Raw genomic sequence first — 16,362 nt, 5'->3', positions numbered from 1 at the left:
CTCAGGGGTCTATTCTCTCGCCGACCTTCTTCAACACCTTTCCTTGCCCCTCTTCTGACATTAGCCCAAGTAAGGATCCCATATTTTTCGATAATCTTTGTTTGACCATTCCAGTTTTCCAGATTATAAAAGAAAACCAGAAGCCTTGTTTATAACTTTGAAGTACTGGAATGTATTATTATCATGTGTTTCCTTTAAAGCAAACAAATTCCTTAAACAAAGCCTCACTGGCATTTAGTAAATATCCTATACAATTTTGATAGCAGCCAGATGGTAACCTTGTTACCGATATACAAAAAGTATTTCCCATTATGTGGTGCCTTAGAAGTTCTTGGATACAAAACCTTATTAGGACATCACCTAAAGCTTTGGGGCCCGATTATTGTTTTTGTTAATAATCTTGCTGGTTTTGGTAAAAGACAACCAACTTGTACAGTTTAAAGACGTTCAAAAAGAAACAGCTGCTGAATTGTGGATGAGAAGTTTTCACTCTGTACTATCATTAGCCCTGGTCTACTTTGAAAATGGAAAACCTGAGCTCAGAATCAGATCCAGGACCCTTTTGCACCGCAACTGAGCTAAGAGACTGGTCCTTAATTCAGAAGTAATGTTTGAGACAGAGCCTCTCATATAATCTTTAATGTTACATTACAATCCATACAAACCAGTCCAGAAATGTTAAATTTGAACCACGTGTAACCTAAAGCAGTGCTGACCAAACATTTATCGGATATGACCACCACCTTCATGTAACCTCAGCTGAAAAAAGCAAGAGACCTCCTTGCCTCTCCCCTTTTTCATTCAAAGCATAAAGCAGCAATGGTGGCAACAGTAGAGGCAATCGGTACAGGGCTCTGTCCATCACTATGTACTCACAGATCCCAATATTCTGCATGGACTTCCAGTCTAACAAGAAACTCACCAGGAAGTAGTGGCGTGGGCCTGTGAACACTTTCTGACTCACAAATCCCATGGTTACTGCCATTATTGGGCACAGTTCTTAGTGGAGGTCCACAGTTTGGGAACCATTGACTTAAAGCAAGTCTGGATCCTGGTGTACCATATCCGTCCAGCAACCTCTCACCCCCAAAGGCTGCTTCCCTCCTCTCAACCCAGAACTCATGCTCCCCTCCCCCCCCCCAGCTTCTTGCTGAAGATTACTGATACTCAGCTGTAACCCATCTATTGCTGACGGATTCTCTTTCATTAAATGCAAACCAACTCCTCCTCTACCAGCTGAAGAGTGCCAAGGTTTTGAGGACAAAACCTGTGCTGCCCTTCAAACTCCTTTCAAAAGTAATACAGATTAGGGGAAATTCAAAAGCTTACATCTGAGTCCTGTCACTTCATGATCCTCCTCTTCCTCCTCCTCCTCCTCTACATCATCGTCGTCATCGACCTCCTCAGAATCTTCTTCAGTGTCTTCATCCTCACCTTCCTCAGAGTCCTCGGCATAATTCCTAAAGGAGAGAGAAAAAGCATTTATGTATCAGCAGCAAAACCAAATTTTAACACATTGCTTGGAATGCAGGTGGCAGGACAAGGGCGATGCGAAAACTGAACTGTACAAGCAAAATCAGCAACTTAAATCATCTAAGGAAAAACGTCTTACCTGATAACTTCCTTTCCTTTAGTCATAGCAGACAAATCCAGAGACTTGTGGGTTATGACCATCTAACAGCAGATGAAGATAGAGTTCCAAACTCAACTCTGCCATTTAGGACGATATACTCCTTGGTCAGTCAGTAAAGCAGGGAAGGCAAAAGTAGAGACTAAAAGACGATTCACCACTGGAGACACAAATCCAACAGTCTTTATTATATCAATGATAACGACCCGACACAGGCCGTGTTTCGACGCTAAAAAAAGCGTCTGCATCAGGGGTCAATAAATACACTACAAATCAAAATATATAACATATAAACACCACCAATAAAAACATATATACACATCCATATACAAATTCACATATACAAATTCAATAGACACTAATTTTCTAATCAGAAGTCAATATGCTCAAATATGCTTAATAATCATTAAAACAACATACATACAAGTAGGACTCCTCGTTTTGCCATTTACTACTTAGGTAAGCATTAGTTTTTGTTCTTAGTATACTGTCACTGCATGATATTAATATATAAAAGCACACGTGTCTAATATTAATCTATTTCATTTTTTCTAACAATCATTTATACATTATATTTGTTATTTTAGTTGGCATTGTATATATACCTGGAATACACAATATTTATATTTCTATATTTTTTCATATGTTTTTATTTTTTTCTTTTTGATTTTTATTTATATTAGTAGAAACCTTTCTTTAAACGGATATGTTTAACTATTGAATATATGTATGCTGTTTTAATGATTAATAAGCATATTTGAGCATATTGACTTCTGATTAGAAAATTAGTGTCTATTGAATTTGTATATGTTTTTTCATATGGATGTGTATATATGTTATTATTGGTGTTGTTTATATATTATATATTTTGATTTGTAGTGTATTTATTGACCCCTGATGCAGACGCTTTTTTAGCGTCGAAACACGGCCTGTGTCAGGTCGTTATCATTGATATAATAAAGACTGTTGGACTCACGTCTCCAGTGGTGAATCGTCTTTTAGTCTCTACTTTTGCCTTCTGTGATTCGTCATCGTAGAGAACTTCTCCTGTTCTATATTCAGTCAGTAAAGCAAACATTTCTCCTTTCTCACAGAAATGAAGCTTAAACCCGGCAACTAGCAGAACTATGCATATAACACCACAGTACGACTGAACTGATAAGTGTCAACCTTGTGAAAGGGTGAGACTCTTGACTTGTCTACTGTGACTAAAGAAAAGAAAATTATCAGGAAAGACAAATTTTCATTCCGTATCAGCATCAGACAAATCCAAAGACTTGTGGAAAGAAGCAAAGCAGTCTTAAGTAGGGTGGGAATCAGACACAGCTACAGAAAGAACCGACACCCCAAAGGATGTCTTAGACACAGCCAAAACCATCAACTGGATAAGGTCTGGAAAACATGTGTCGAAAGGACAACGTAGGTGACCATCATAGAAGAGAATGAAGAGGAGACTCGCCTGGAGAACATACACCCAAGCAACAGGTGCCAGACTCCAGAGAGCTATGACTGCATATGAGGCTGCATTGCCCCAAATGGGGCCTACCAGTAGCAGGAAGGGAGACTATGCCCAGACATCCATTGATGGCCTGAAAGTACCATAAAGGCCCACTGCAACTGCAATATAAAGAAGCAAAGAATGGAGGACACAACAGCTGAATGATGGTGATTGAAATGAGGATACCACCACAGGCAACAATGGCGGACCATGCAGAGTCTCATCCTTGACTCAGAGACACAAATAAGGGATCGGCACAGAACACTGCCAGGATTTCAAATCAGTGATGGAACCAAGAAAAAAAATGCCGAGCTGGAGTCACGCTGATCATGCAAAGATGAAGCCAGTTTGAGCATGAATGCACACAGGAGAACTTCAATGTAAGAGAGGGAGGATCCTGTCACGATAGGGCTGAGATCCAGGATTGGACAAGACTGCGCTCCAGGCTTGGAACCATGCAGAACCCTACAGAAATAGGATGAGCTGAACTACGACACCAGCTAGTGACATTCCACACAGAAAGGGCTGAGCTGTGCAGTTCAGAACACCAGAAAATGGAAGAAGGAATCGACTGTAAATTATAAGGAACAGCATAAGTAATGTCAAGTCAAATGCAAAGCATTGATAAGGAAGGCAAAGAGGGACTTTGAAAAAATGATTGTGTTGGAGGCAAAAACACACAGTCTTATTTAGGTATATTAAAAGCAGGAAGCTGGCAAAAGAATCGGTTGGACAGCTAGAGGACCACGGGGTAAAAGAGCCAATCATAGTGGAGATATTAAATTAATTCCTTGCTTCAGTCTTCACTGAGGAAGATTTGGGAGAGATACTGGTGCAAGAAATGGTATTCAAAGTTGACGAGTCGGAGAAACTGAATGAAATCTCTATAAACCTGGAGAATGTAATGGGGCAATTTGATAAATTGAAGAGTAGCAAATCTCCTGGACTGGATGCTATCCATCCCGGAGTACTGATAGAATTGAAATATGAACTTACGGAACTATTGTTAGTAATATGTAATTTATCTTTAAAATTAAGCGTGGTACCAGAAGATTAGAGGGTTTGCCAATGTAACGCCGATTTTTAATAAAGGTTCCAGAGCAGATCCGGGAAATTATAGACTGGTGAGCCTGACGTCGGTGCCGGGAAAAATGGTAGAGACTATTATAAAGAACAAAATTACAGAGCATATTCAAAAGCATAAATTAATGAGACAAAGCCAACATGGATTTAGTGAAGGGAAATCTTGCCTCACCAATCTATTACACTTCTTTGAAAGGGTGAACAAATATTTGAATAAAGGTGAGACGGTTGATACTGTATATCTGGATTTTCAAAAGGCGTTTGACAAAATACCTCATGAAAGACTCCAGAGGAAATTGGAGAGTCATGGGATAGGAGGTAGTGTCCTATTGTGGATTAAAAACTGGTTAAAAGATAGAAAACAGAGCAGGGTTAAATGGTCAGTATTCTCAATGGAGAAGGGTAGTTAGTGGGGTTCTCCAGGGGTCTTTGATGGAACCACTGCTTTTTAACATATTTATAAATGACAGTTGGGAGTAATTAGTGAGGTAATTAAATTTGCTGACGACACAAAGTTATTCAAAGTCATTAAATCACTGGAGGATTGTGAAAAATTACAAGAGGACCTTACAAGACTGGGAGACTGCTGTGTAAAAATGGCAGATGACGTTTAATGTGAGCAAGTGCAAAGTGATGCACGTGGGAAAGAGGAACCAAAATTACAGCTACGCAATGCAAGATTCCACATTAGGAGTCACCGACCAAGAAAGGGATCTAGGTGTCGTTGATGATACTTTGAAACCTTCTGCTCAGTGTGCTATGGCGGCTAAGAAAGCAAATAGAATGTTAGGTATTAGGAAAAGAATGGAAAACACAAATGAGGACGTTATGCCGCCTTTGTATCACTCCATGGTGCGACCGCACCTCGAATATTGTGTTCAATTCTGGTCACCACATCTGAAAAAATATATAGTGGAACTAGAAAAGGTGCAGAGAAGAGCGACAAAAATGATAAAGGGGATGGGATGACTTCCTTATGAGGAAAGGATGAAGCGGCTAGGCACTTCAGCTTGGAGAAAAGATGGCTGAGGGGAGATATAATAATGAGGTCTATAAAATAATGAGTGGAGTAGAAAGGGTATGTTAATCGAGTTTACTCTTTTGAAAAATACTAGAACTAGGGGGCATGTGATGAAGCTACAAAGTAGCAAATTTAATCACACAGCGTGTAATTAAACTCTGGAATTCATTGCAAGAGAATGTGGTAAAGGCAGTTAGCTTAGCGGGGTTTAAAAAAGGTTTGGCCAGCTTCCTTGAGGAAAAATCCATAAACCATTATTAAAATGGACTTGGGGAAAATCCACTGCTTATTTCTGGGATAAGCAGCATAAAATGTTTTGTACTTTTTGGGGATCTTGCTAGGTATTTGTGACCTGGATTGGCCACTGTTGGAAACAGGATGCTGGGCTTGATGGACCTTTGGTCTGTCCTAGTATGGCAGTACTTCTATACTTATTTGTATGTTTTGGGGATGGGAAAGAAGATTGTTCACATTGTTAATCCATGGTATATTTTGCTAAGCACATAACATGTTCATGGCTACCTGTTGTATGAATCTCCAGTTATTTCTAATAAAAAGAATTTTACTAAAGATGAGGTCATGCCCAAAGGGAAGCGACAGGGCCACACCCAGTCATCAGAAGTGGAACTGTGCCCACCAAGCAGAGATGGTCGTGTTCACAGTCAGGACTAGGGCTTCGTTCCACACAGAAAAAAGGTGTCTGCTCCTCATTCAGATATGGAGCCGTTTCAACCTACAGAGAAGAAACTGGGAATGGCATCCTGGAACAGAACTGAAATGAGACTGGGACCAGCAAAGCACGAGTGAATAACGCTAGATATGGTGATGTGGTCACCGGGTGCAGCCAGAACTGTGCTCCACAACCAAATACCAAGCAGCACAGCATCTGGAAAGGGGAAACTGTGCTATATAAACAGTGATGGAGCTGTGCTCAACTTGTACCAAAGGAGGCAGCTCAACAGCCATGAAAGAGCCGAATTCTGACCACAGCAGAGCCTTGAGCTAGCCAAGCGGCCGTAGCCATATGCTGAGCTGAAGCTGTCACTGTATAGCAAAAAGCTGACAATGGCTAGAGAAACTGCCAGAGGCTAACACAGCTGAAGAGAGGGCACTCGAGATAGCAAGAATGTGACAGTATGCAGTGTGGTCCCGGAACAGAAGCCATGCGAGAAGGAGCAGACCCCCAAAATCATAAAGGCAAACAAAAAACCTCCGCCAATCAAGGGAACTGGTGCCTTCCACACCACAACTGCCCGAAGGCTGCAAAGACATCAAAGGAGACAGAATAATCCATTGCTGCAGCCTGTAACCAACTGAAGAGAGGTACTGTAAAAAAAAAAAAAAAAAAACGCACCACCAAAATTGCTCCTGCACTGTCCCGAAAATACAGGCAAAGTTCTGCGAGTAGGAGAAAGGAAGTGGCGGGGCTGGGGGGGGGGGGGGGGAGAGAGACAGATGATGTCCTGGTGATCATACAGACCATGTGTCGACACCTGCAGAAGGTGATCTGGAGTCCATTCTTTTTGAAAGGGTTCATCGGGTTTTGGGGAAGTCTTTGATAACCTTCCTAGGGACATTGTTTTGCGTTTTCTGCGCTACACGGATAAGGAGCGTATCCTGCTGCAGACCAGAAAAGTATTAGCTCTGCTTTATAATGATGCCTGGATTTCAGTCTACCAAGACATTTCCGCCCACAATTTGCAGCAGCGTAGGGCAGTGAAGCCTATGTTGGACCTTTTGGTGTCTGCTAGTATTATATCGCTGGTTATTTCCCTTTGCATTGAGCTTACCAGAAGGGGGAAAATTACATCGTGTACGCAAGTTGGCGGAGGCCTGGCTCTGACTGCGCTTCCTCCAACAATGGTGGCTCCAGCGACGCAGAAGTTGCAGCGCAGGTGGCAGGTGGACAGGAGGAGACTAGGGCTTCTCCACTCTGGGACTTTCTGCTTGCTAATACTTTTTTAGCAGTGGCTACAGGTCTTGCTATGGTTATTTGTTTGATTGGCCTGAGACTGTATGATGTCTTTAGAATGTATGTTTTCTCTGTTTGGTGGGAGTGTTAGTATGCCTGTTTTTGGGTTGAATGAGTGAGGAGGCAGGGGGGATGTGTGTTGTGTCTGATTGTGGGGTTCATGCCCTCAGTTTCTCCTCCCAGAGTTCTCCTGTTGTACTGGAAGGCTTCGGGATGGTGGTTGTTGTGTGTTAGTGTGGTAGGGTTCGGGTGGGGGGTTGGATGAGGGGGTGGGGAGGAGGGTTAGGGCAGCTGCTTTGTGGATGAGACAGGAGCTGTGTTGCTGTCTCTGGTTTTTCTTTTCATTTATGCTAGCCTTTCTTTGACTATTGTACTTAAATTGCTTAGCTATAATGTTAAGGGATTGAATTCCCCTTAGAAGCACCACTCTCCTTTTAGAGAGTTGTTGAGAGTCCAACCTCATGTGGTCTGTTTACAGGAGACTCATAACATAGTAACATAGTAGATGATGGCAGAAAAAGACCTGCATGGTCTTTTAAAATGAGGTGTTCTCTCATCCTTGCTATTCTGTTATCTATTATGCTTCTGATATTCATAGGGACACATTCTGTGTGTGAAGGATAAGGAGAATCTTTACTAAATCTTCTCAGATTCATGAACGTTTTCAACATTTTTACGAAATCCTATATACTACTGATCCGCACATTCATCCACCCTCTATAGACGCTTATTTGGAAACAAAGAGGTTTTCTTTTCTGTCCTCAGTGCAGTTGAGGCCTTGGAGGCTCCCATCGTGGTCCAGGTGGTTTTGATTACGATTAAGAATCTTCCCACTGGCAAGTCTCCTGGCCAGGATGGTTTTACTAACGAGTTTTACAAGGAATTTGCAGGTGTTTTGCCAAATTTTTGGCTCCAATTTTGAACTCGTTCAGGGAGGGAGATCCGTTACCACCTTCTATGATGTAGGCCTGGGTTATTCTGAAGCCTGAGAAGGGATAAGTGACTGTGCTCCTTATCGCCCATTTCTATTTTAAACTCTGATGTAAAGATTTTGGCCAACTGGCTGGCTATGGTTCTTCCTGATCTGGTTCATTCGGATCAGGCTGGGTTTGTTGCTAAATGTCAGACGTTCTAGGTCAGGGGCGCCTACAACAGGATCTCTGCTCAGAGTATAGTGATGCGCAGATTCTCATGGCTGCGTGTCTCTGACTTGGATCCGGCAGTCCAGCAGAGGTTGGTGGATGCCACGTGCCAGGGAGAGAATAATCTTTCTTGATTTTTCTGTTCATAAATAAAGGATGAAGCAAAATAACTTGCAGCGATCCTTCTTCCCTATAACTCTCAAGGACAGTAGATAAATCCAGGCTGACTAAAAGCTCTACTCCCCTCAATCTTTTTCTTAAAAGGCAGGGTTTTACCAGAAATCTTTAAATTCTCCATCATATACCTTTGCAAGGACTCTTTTGGCAACACAGAGGAGATTTGAGGGGAGAAGACTACGATGTCCTACTCTGTTTTCCAAATTGTATTATCTTGAATCTAAAGGGAGTCTAGTGGAAGAACTATTGATTTCTAATTCTCAATCTTTTCAACATGATCTTTCAACACTTCCTCTACCATCAGTATTGTTAATAATAATGAACAGAAATATAATGAAAAACTGTTGAATTGTATGAAGTTTCTATGGTCAGTGGAATGCAGGCATTAAAGGCAAAAGAGATATGAGTCCACAGGCTTGTGAAAACAATAATGAAGTCATAGAACGAAGAGGGAGTTATAGAATTAACCTTGAGCTGAGCAGCCTGCTGTGAAGCGGAGACAGGAGGCTGTAAAGGGGAGAGAGAGAGAGTCTGTGCAAGGTACCAGAAAGAATGTGGATTGCAGCCATTTGTAAGATAAGAAATGTGAGAACGAGCTTCAAAGAGAGAGGGTTGATGACGTACACATTGGGTTCAGTGTGAAAGAAAGTGAATATAAACAGAGTAGCATATATGTGACCTGAGCAAAAGCAATATCAAAGCTGAGCAAATATATCTCTATATTCCTGCTAAGCATATATATATCTTTGTATCCTTGATAAAAATAGTCTATTGCTCCCATCTGAGTGTTCCTCAGATGCTTCTGTCCAACGGGGGGCAGTCGAGAAAAAAATAAAAACTTTTTTTGATTATTCTTTTTATAACAGGTGTCAGTTTCTTTATTTACACACATATAGGGTGTAAATCATCAGTATTTTCTCAGTCATTACCCCAGTGAGGTATCTATAGCACCCACTTTTATGCTCACACAGCTCCAGAGTCACAGTTGTTTTCCAAGATTTTTGAGTTTTTGCAGGGTGCTTAACAGCTGCCACCTTAGTGGGTGCACAAGGGGAGAAACAAATCTATGAGTGGGTGGGGAAATTCTAGCTCATAGATGGACCTGATCGCATCTAGAACCCACTGTTCCAAAGTGATCCAAGTCTACTTCTCAAAAAAAAAAAAAAGAGAGACAGCTGTCCATCTATTTCAGTCTACGCAGAATGAGCAGGCTATCCAGCCTTGTGAAGGTTGAGAGGTATCTGGAGCTTGAGGCCTCTGGGTACCTCTCTTTATCGTCATTTCGAATGGATTGCTTGTGTGTCTGAAAATGGGAATGCTAAAAGGAGTCACAGTATCCCGGTCTATAACACTTAACTTCATGATACTTAAAGGAAGTGGGATGCAAAGTAGCTCTGGGATTTGTCCTCCAGCGCTCTGAGGCTTGTTTGTTCTAATCTCTCACTAGTTTCTCCAGACCTTCCCAAACAAGCAAATAGCCCCTGAAGGATAATGTACTGACCAATATGAAAGCCACAAAAGGTGCCTGGCTGAAACAGCTACCACCATCCCTCTGTGTAGTAAGAGTATAAATTCAGGAGGGAAAAGGACCCCTTGTCCCTAAAAGCCCCCAGAATCTTGAGTGACCTAACTATCCCTATAAGAGCTGATATCTTTAACCAGGATGAAAGCATCTGACAAAACAACCACCAGAAGCCAAAGTCTCAGGTGAAGAAGGGAACAAGACAGTTCCCTCAGTGAGAGAATCGTGAGACAGTATGGCTGAAGGCATCTGCTCTCCGTCTTGACTTACTGAGTACTCTTAAGTAAGCTGCTTGGTGGCCACATTGTCAGGACTTCCTGTAGCTAAGCTGCTCGATGGACTAAGAGCCATACTGTCTGGATCCACTACAGCAACCACATCTGGGGCAGCACTTTATGCACTCCATCTTGCTTAACAGTGGAACTGGCACTTCCACAGTTTCCAAGCTGTGCTGTTGAAGCAATCTGTATCACTCCCAGTGCTGAAGTAAATTGAGATACAAAGACCTGCCTGCTTGAGCTGTTGCATAGCAGAGCCACACCAGAGAAAACGCCTCTGCTCACAACAGTCAGCCCCAGATCACCTCCGAGTCAGTACTGCTGTTCTTGCTGGTTCAGCCTCACCTAGAATTAGGATGGCTTACTTCCTTTTGAAAAAGGAAAAAAAAAAAAAAAAAGAGGGGATTTTTTTTTGGGGGGGGGGGGGGGGGGGGGCACGACTGTCCCCCTCTGAATAGTAGCCTTCAGATCAGAAACAAGCTGCATCTCCGACGCCCCTTACTTAAATGGAACCCAGTTTTCCAATTAGGCTAGGAGCCAACCACTTCAGGAACTGCACAATTCACCTATCACGATCTGCTGCAGACAGAGAAATACTGCATAGTACAACACATGGGTTCTGGACTGATCTAGTGAGATCACTAAGGAAACTGCAAAAAAGTCAAATAAGTTGAAGGGAAAACACTCTCACCTTTGCCTCTCTCTTCACCATTGTTAGAGATAGCTGTAAAAAAACAAATAACTAAATCTCCATAGGTAATACACAGTACTACACCCTAGGTGCCATATTGGTTCTCCAAATATTCCCATAAATTGTATTACTTTCCATTTCCTTCAGAGTCCTCAGAATTCTTAATTTTTCTGTCTTCTATCTTCAAAGTCCCTTTTCAGGAATGGATTTTAAGATTGCTTTGTGGCAACATCAAAACACCTAACAAAAAAAGCTTTCTCCACCAAGTCATCCACTCTTGAGATACAGAAAATTAGTGTAAGGAAAGCCAACTATTAAATTCTGTAATTAGTACTTTTAGGGATTGAAAATCTATCAGCATCACGGCAAGGGATTCTTTGGTTTCATAGCCAGCAGTCGTTTCCTTTTTACAATAAGAGGGTCTTGTTTGGACAATTTGCCTTCATGGCCCGGCAAAGCTCCTACTGGTCTTAGTTCTCTTAGGATAAGTTTTTGACAGATATAGCAATTATTGAAAGTAGTAGGGTATTAAGAGTGGTATATCAAGACCCAATAATCATAGTAGAGAACAGAGATGTTTGTACATAAGCCAAATTACATTTGAAACAAAAGTTTACTGTTTCCACACCTAGAAGTAAAAAAACAAAAAAATGGAGAGATGAAATAAGCCTTTAAGTGCCTCGTATATGCTCCAGTTTTAAGGGTGGACAAACTTTTACGTACTACAGGCACAAGGGGGGCTGATGACAGAATTAGATGTTTATATTCTATTATAGTGTTAACTCAAAGAATATAAAAGAGCTTGTAATTTGTAATTACGTCACTCATCCAACACTAACAAAGTAGTTACCTAATTGTCCATAGGAAAAATGTTTATAGGTAAGAAAGGAACTTGGAACATGCTACATGACCACACTGTCATACCAAGAGTAAGACTATCTTGTGTGTACCATGACCTACACAATTATCAGTCCAAAAAAACCTATTACTTTATTTTATTTAAGTCTATTTAATTTTATTTAAATCTCTCGTTTTCTTCTTTTTGGTAATAAAAAAAAAACTTAACTTCACTGCCGAAACTGACTAAAATTATTACTCTTAATCTTGTAATATCATCAAGAAAACCCATAAAATTCTAGTGTTTCTTTATGACTATTACTTCTAGCAAACGCGTAAATCTTTCATTGAAGAGTATTTATCCCCACTCTTCTCCTCTTATTTTCCAAGAAAAAGCTGTAATAAAACATAGGTAATACTTAAAAAAAAAAACATTTCTAGGCCACAAGAAGGGAGGTGTTCAATCTGTAAAACAGTATGAGTTTCCGCCAATCTTTTACCACTCAGCTGGCTGACCTTTTCAATGCTTCTCTGAAGTCAGGAGTGGCCCCCAGAGGACTGGAGAAGAACAGATGTGGTCCCTCTCCACAAAAGCGGAAGTAAGAAAGAGGTTGGGAACTACAGGCAGGCAAGTCTGACTTTTGTGGTAAGTAAATTAATGGAAGCACTTAAAACAGAATAGTAAAGTTTTTGGAATCCAATTGATTACAGGACCAGAGGAGGCAACATGGTTTCAGGTCTTGTCCAATAAATCTAATTCATTTTTTTGACTGGGTGACCAGAGTTTTGGATTGAGGGAGAGTGCTAGATGTGGTGTGTTTAGATTTTAGCAAAGCCTTTGATGTGGTTCTGCACAGGCAACTAATGAATAAACTAAGTATTGTAAGCCACATTGAGCCTGCAAAGAGGTGGGAAAACGTGGGATACAAATGCAATAAATAAATACATAAATAAATAAGTATCCTCATTATGGGCCGTAAAGTGACTGACTGGGTTAGGAACTGGTTGAGTGGAAGGTGACAGAAGACAGTGGAGGACAACTGAGGAAAAGTGAAGTTACTTACCTGTAGCAGGTATTCTCCGAGGACAGCAGGCTGATTGTTCTCACGAATGGGTGACGTCCGACAGCAGCCCCAGATCTTCCTAGCAACAAAGTTTGCTAGCCCCTGCGTGAACATGCGTGAACCGCGCAAGCACAAGCGTGCTCCTCAGTCCAGTATAAAGCAAAAGACAAGGGAAGACAACTCCAAAGGGGAGGAGGGCGAGTTTGTGAGAACAGTCAGCCTGTTGTCCTCGGAGAATACCTGCTACAGGTAAGTAACTTCGCTTTCTCAGAGGACAAGCAGGCTGCTTGTTCTCACGATTGGGGTATCCCTAGCACCCAGGCTCACTCAAAACAACAAACAGTGGTCAATTGGGCCTCACATAACTGGGACTCACATAACTGAGATTGACCTAAATAGAACCAACTAACAGAGTGCAGCCTGGAACAGAATAAAACTGGGCCTAGGGGGGTGGAGTTGGATTCTAAACCCCAAACAGATTCTGCAGCACCGACTGCCCAAACCGACTGTCGCGTCGGGTATCTTGCTGTAAGCAGTAATGAGATGTGAATGTGTGGACAGATGACCACGTCGCAGCCTTGCAAATCTCTTCAATAGTGGCTGACTTCAAGAGGGCCACTGACGCTGCCATGGCTCGAACACTATAAGCCGTGACATGACCCTCAAGAGTCAGCCCAGCTTGGGCGTAAGTGAAGGATATGCAATCTGCTAGCCAATTGGAGATGGTGCGTTTCCCAACAGCCACTCCCCTTCTGTTGGGATCAAAAGAAACAAACACTTGGGCGGACTGTCTGAATGGGCTTGTCCGCTCCAGATAGAAGGCCAATGCTCGTTTGCGGTCCAATGTATGCAACTGACGTTCAGCAGGGCGGGTATGAGGACAGGGAAAGAATGTTGGAACTCCGACACCACCTTCGGCAAGAACTTAGGGTGAGTGCGGAGGACTACTCTGTTATGATGAAATTTAGTATAAGGAGCATGAGCCACCAAGGCTTGAAGCTCACTGACTCTACGAGCTGAAGTGACTGCCACCAAGAAAATGACCTTCCAGGTCAAGTACTTCAGATGGCAGGAATTCAGTGGCTCAAAAGAAGGTTTCATCAGCTGGGTGAGAACGACATTGAGATCCCATGACACTGTCGGAGGCTTGATAGGGGGCTTTGACAAAAGCAAACCTCTCATGAAGCGAACAACTAAAGGCTGTCCCCAGAAAGGCTTACCCTCTACACGATAATGAAAAGCACTAACTGCACTAAGGTGGACCCTTACAGAGTTGGTCTTCAGACCAGACTCAGACAAGTGCAGAAGGTATTCAAGAAGGGCCTGTGTAGGACAAGAACAAAGATCTAGGGCCTTGCTGTCACACCAGTCGGCAAACCTCTTCCATTTGAAAGAACACCACCTCTTCGTGGAATCTTTTCTGGAAGCAAGCAAGACTCGGGAGACACCCTCAGAAAGACCCAAGGAGGCAAAGTCTATGCTCTCAACATCCAGGCTGTGAGAGCCAGGGACTGGAGGTTGGGATGCAGAAGCACCCCCTCGTTTTGAGTGATGAGGGTTGGAAAACACTCCAATCTCCACGGTTCTTCGGAGGACAACTCCAGAAGAAGCGGGAACCAGATCTGACACGGCCAGAAGGGAGCAATCAGAATCATGGTTCCACGATCCTGCTTGAGTTTCAGCAAAGTCTTCCCTACCAAGGGTATGGGAGGATACACATACAGGAGGCCCTTCCCCAAATGCAAGAGAAAGGCATCTGATGCTAGTCTGCTGTGGGCCTGAAGTCTGGAACAAAACTGAGGGACCTTGTGGTTGACCTGAGTGGCAAAAAGATCTACCAAGGGGGTGCCCCACACTTGAAAAATCTTGCGTACTACTATCGAGTTGAGAGACCACTCATGAGGATGCATTATCCTGCTCAACCTGTCAGCCAGACTGTTGTTTACGCCTGCCAGATTCGTGGCTTGGAGAAACACACCGTGACGGCGAGATCCGGTGCCCCCCTGTTTGTTGATGTAGTACATAGCAACCTGATTGTCTGTCTGAATTTGAATAATTTGATGAGAGAGCTGATCTCTGAAAGCCTTTAGCGCGTTCCAGACCACTCGCAACTCCAGGAGATTGATCTGAAAACCTGTTTCCTGGAGGGACCAACTCCCTCGAGTGTGAAGCCCATTGACATGAGCTCCCCACCCCAGGAGAGACGCATCCGTCATCAGCACTTTTTGCGTCTGAGGAATTTGAAAGGGACGTCCCAGGGTCAAATTGGAGCGCATTGTCCACCAATGCAGGGAGGTGAGAAAACTCATGGACAGTTGGATCACGTCCTCTAGATTTCCCACAGCTTGAAACCACTGGGAAGCTAGGGTCCATTGAGCTGATCGCATGTGAAGACGGGCCATGGGAGTCACATGAACTGTCGAGGCCATGTGGCCGAGCAATATCAACATCTGCTGAGCTGTGATCTGCTGAGACGCTCGTACCCAGGAAACAAGGGACAAAAGATTGTCTGTCCTCGCCTCAGGAATGTAGGCATGAGCAGTCTGGGAGTCTAGCAGAGCTCCTATGAATTCGAGTCTTTGCACTGGAAGAAGATGGGACTTTGGATAATTTATCACAAACCCTAGTAGCTGCAGGAGTTGAATAGTCATCTGCATGGACTGTAGAGCTCCTGCCTCCGAGGTGTTCTTTACCAGCCAATCGTCGAGATAAGGGAACACATGCACTCCCAGCCTGCGTAGAGATGCCGTCACGACTGCCAGGCATTTTGTGAACACCCTGGGCGCAGAGGCGAGACCAAATGGTAGCACACAGTACTGAAAATGCTGTGTTCCCAGACGGAATCGAAGATCCTGTCTGTGAGTTGGCAGTATTGGGATGTGAGTATAAACATCCTTTAAGTCCAGAGAGCATAGCCAATCGTTTTTCTAAATCATGGGAAGAAGGGTGCCCAGGGAAAGCATCCTGAACTTTTCTCACACCAGATATCTGTTCAGGGCCCTTAGGTCTAGGATGTGACATATCCCCCCTGTTTTCTTTTCCACAAGTATCTGGAATAGAATCCCAGCCCTTCCTGCCCCGGTGGCACAGGCTCGACTGCATTGGCGCTGAGAAGGGCGGAGAGTTCCTCTGCAAGTACCTCCTTGTGCTGGAAGCTGAAGGACTGAGCTCCCGGTGGACAATTTGGAGGTTTGGAGATCAAATTGAGGGAGTATCCTAGCAGGACTATTTGGAGAACCCACCGGTCGGAGGTTACAAGAGGCCACCGTTGGTGAAAAAAAACCTTAACCTCCCTCCTCCCGGTAGATCGTCCGGCACGGACACTTTTATATCAGCTATGCTCGCCTGGAGCCAGTCAAAAGCCCGTCCCTTGCTTTTGCTGGGGAGCTGCAGGGGCCTGTTGAGACTGTAGACGTGAACGAGCACGCTGGGGCTTAGCCTGAGCAG

General features: G+C 43.2%; 1 protein-coding gene across 1 annotated transcript in view; it reads right to left on the bottom strand.

The window, feature by feature from the left end:
* BAZ1B (bromodomain adjacent to zinc finger domain 1B) overlaps positions 1–16,362 on the bottom strand; it is a 428,988-nt gene that overhangs the window by 53,153 nt on the left and 359,473 nt on the right. Inside the window, exon 15 of the mRNA XM_030186030.1 lies at positions 1,330–1,460. Coding sequence (XP_030041890.1) covers positions 1,330–1,460 — 131 coding nt within the window. The remainder of the gene's footprint in view (positions 1–1,329; positions 1,461–16,362) is intronic.

Source organism: Microcaecilia unicolor, chromosome 13 (genome assembly GCF_901765095.1).
Source record: "Microcaecilia unicolor chromosome 13, aMicUni1.1, whole genome shotgun sequence".
In the NCBI taxonomy this organism is placed as follows: domain Eukaryota; kingdom Metazoa; phylum Chordata; class Amphibia; order Gymnophiona; family Siphonopidae; genus Microcaecilia; species Microcaecilia unicolor.
This window is presented reverse-complemented; position numbering and strand designations above follow the sequence as displayed.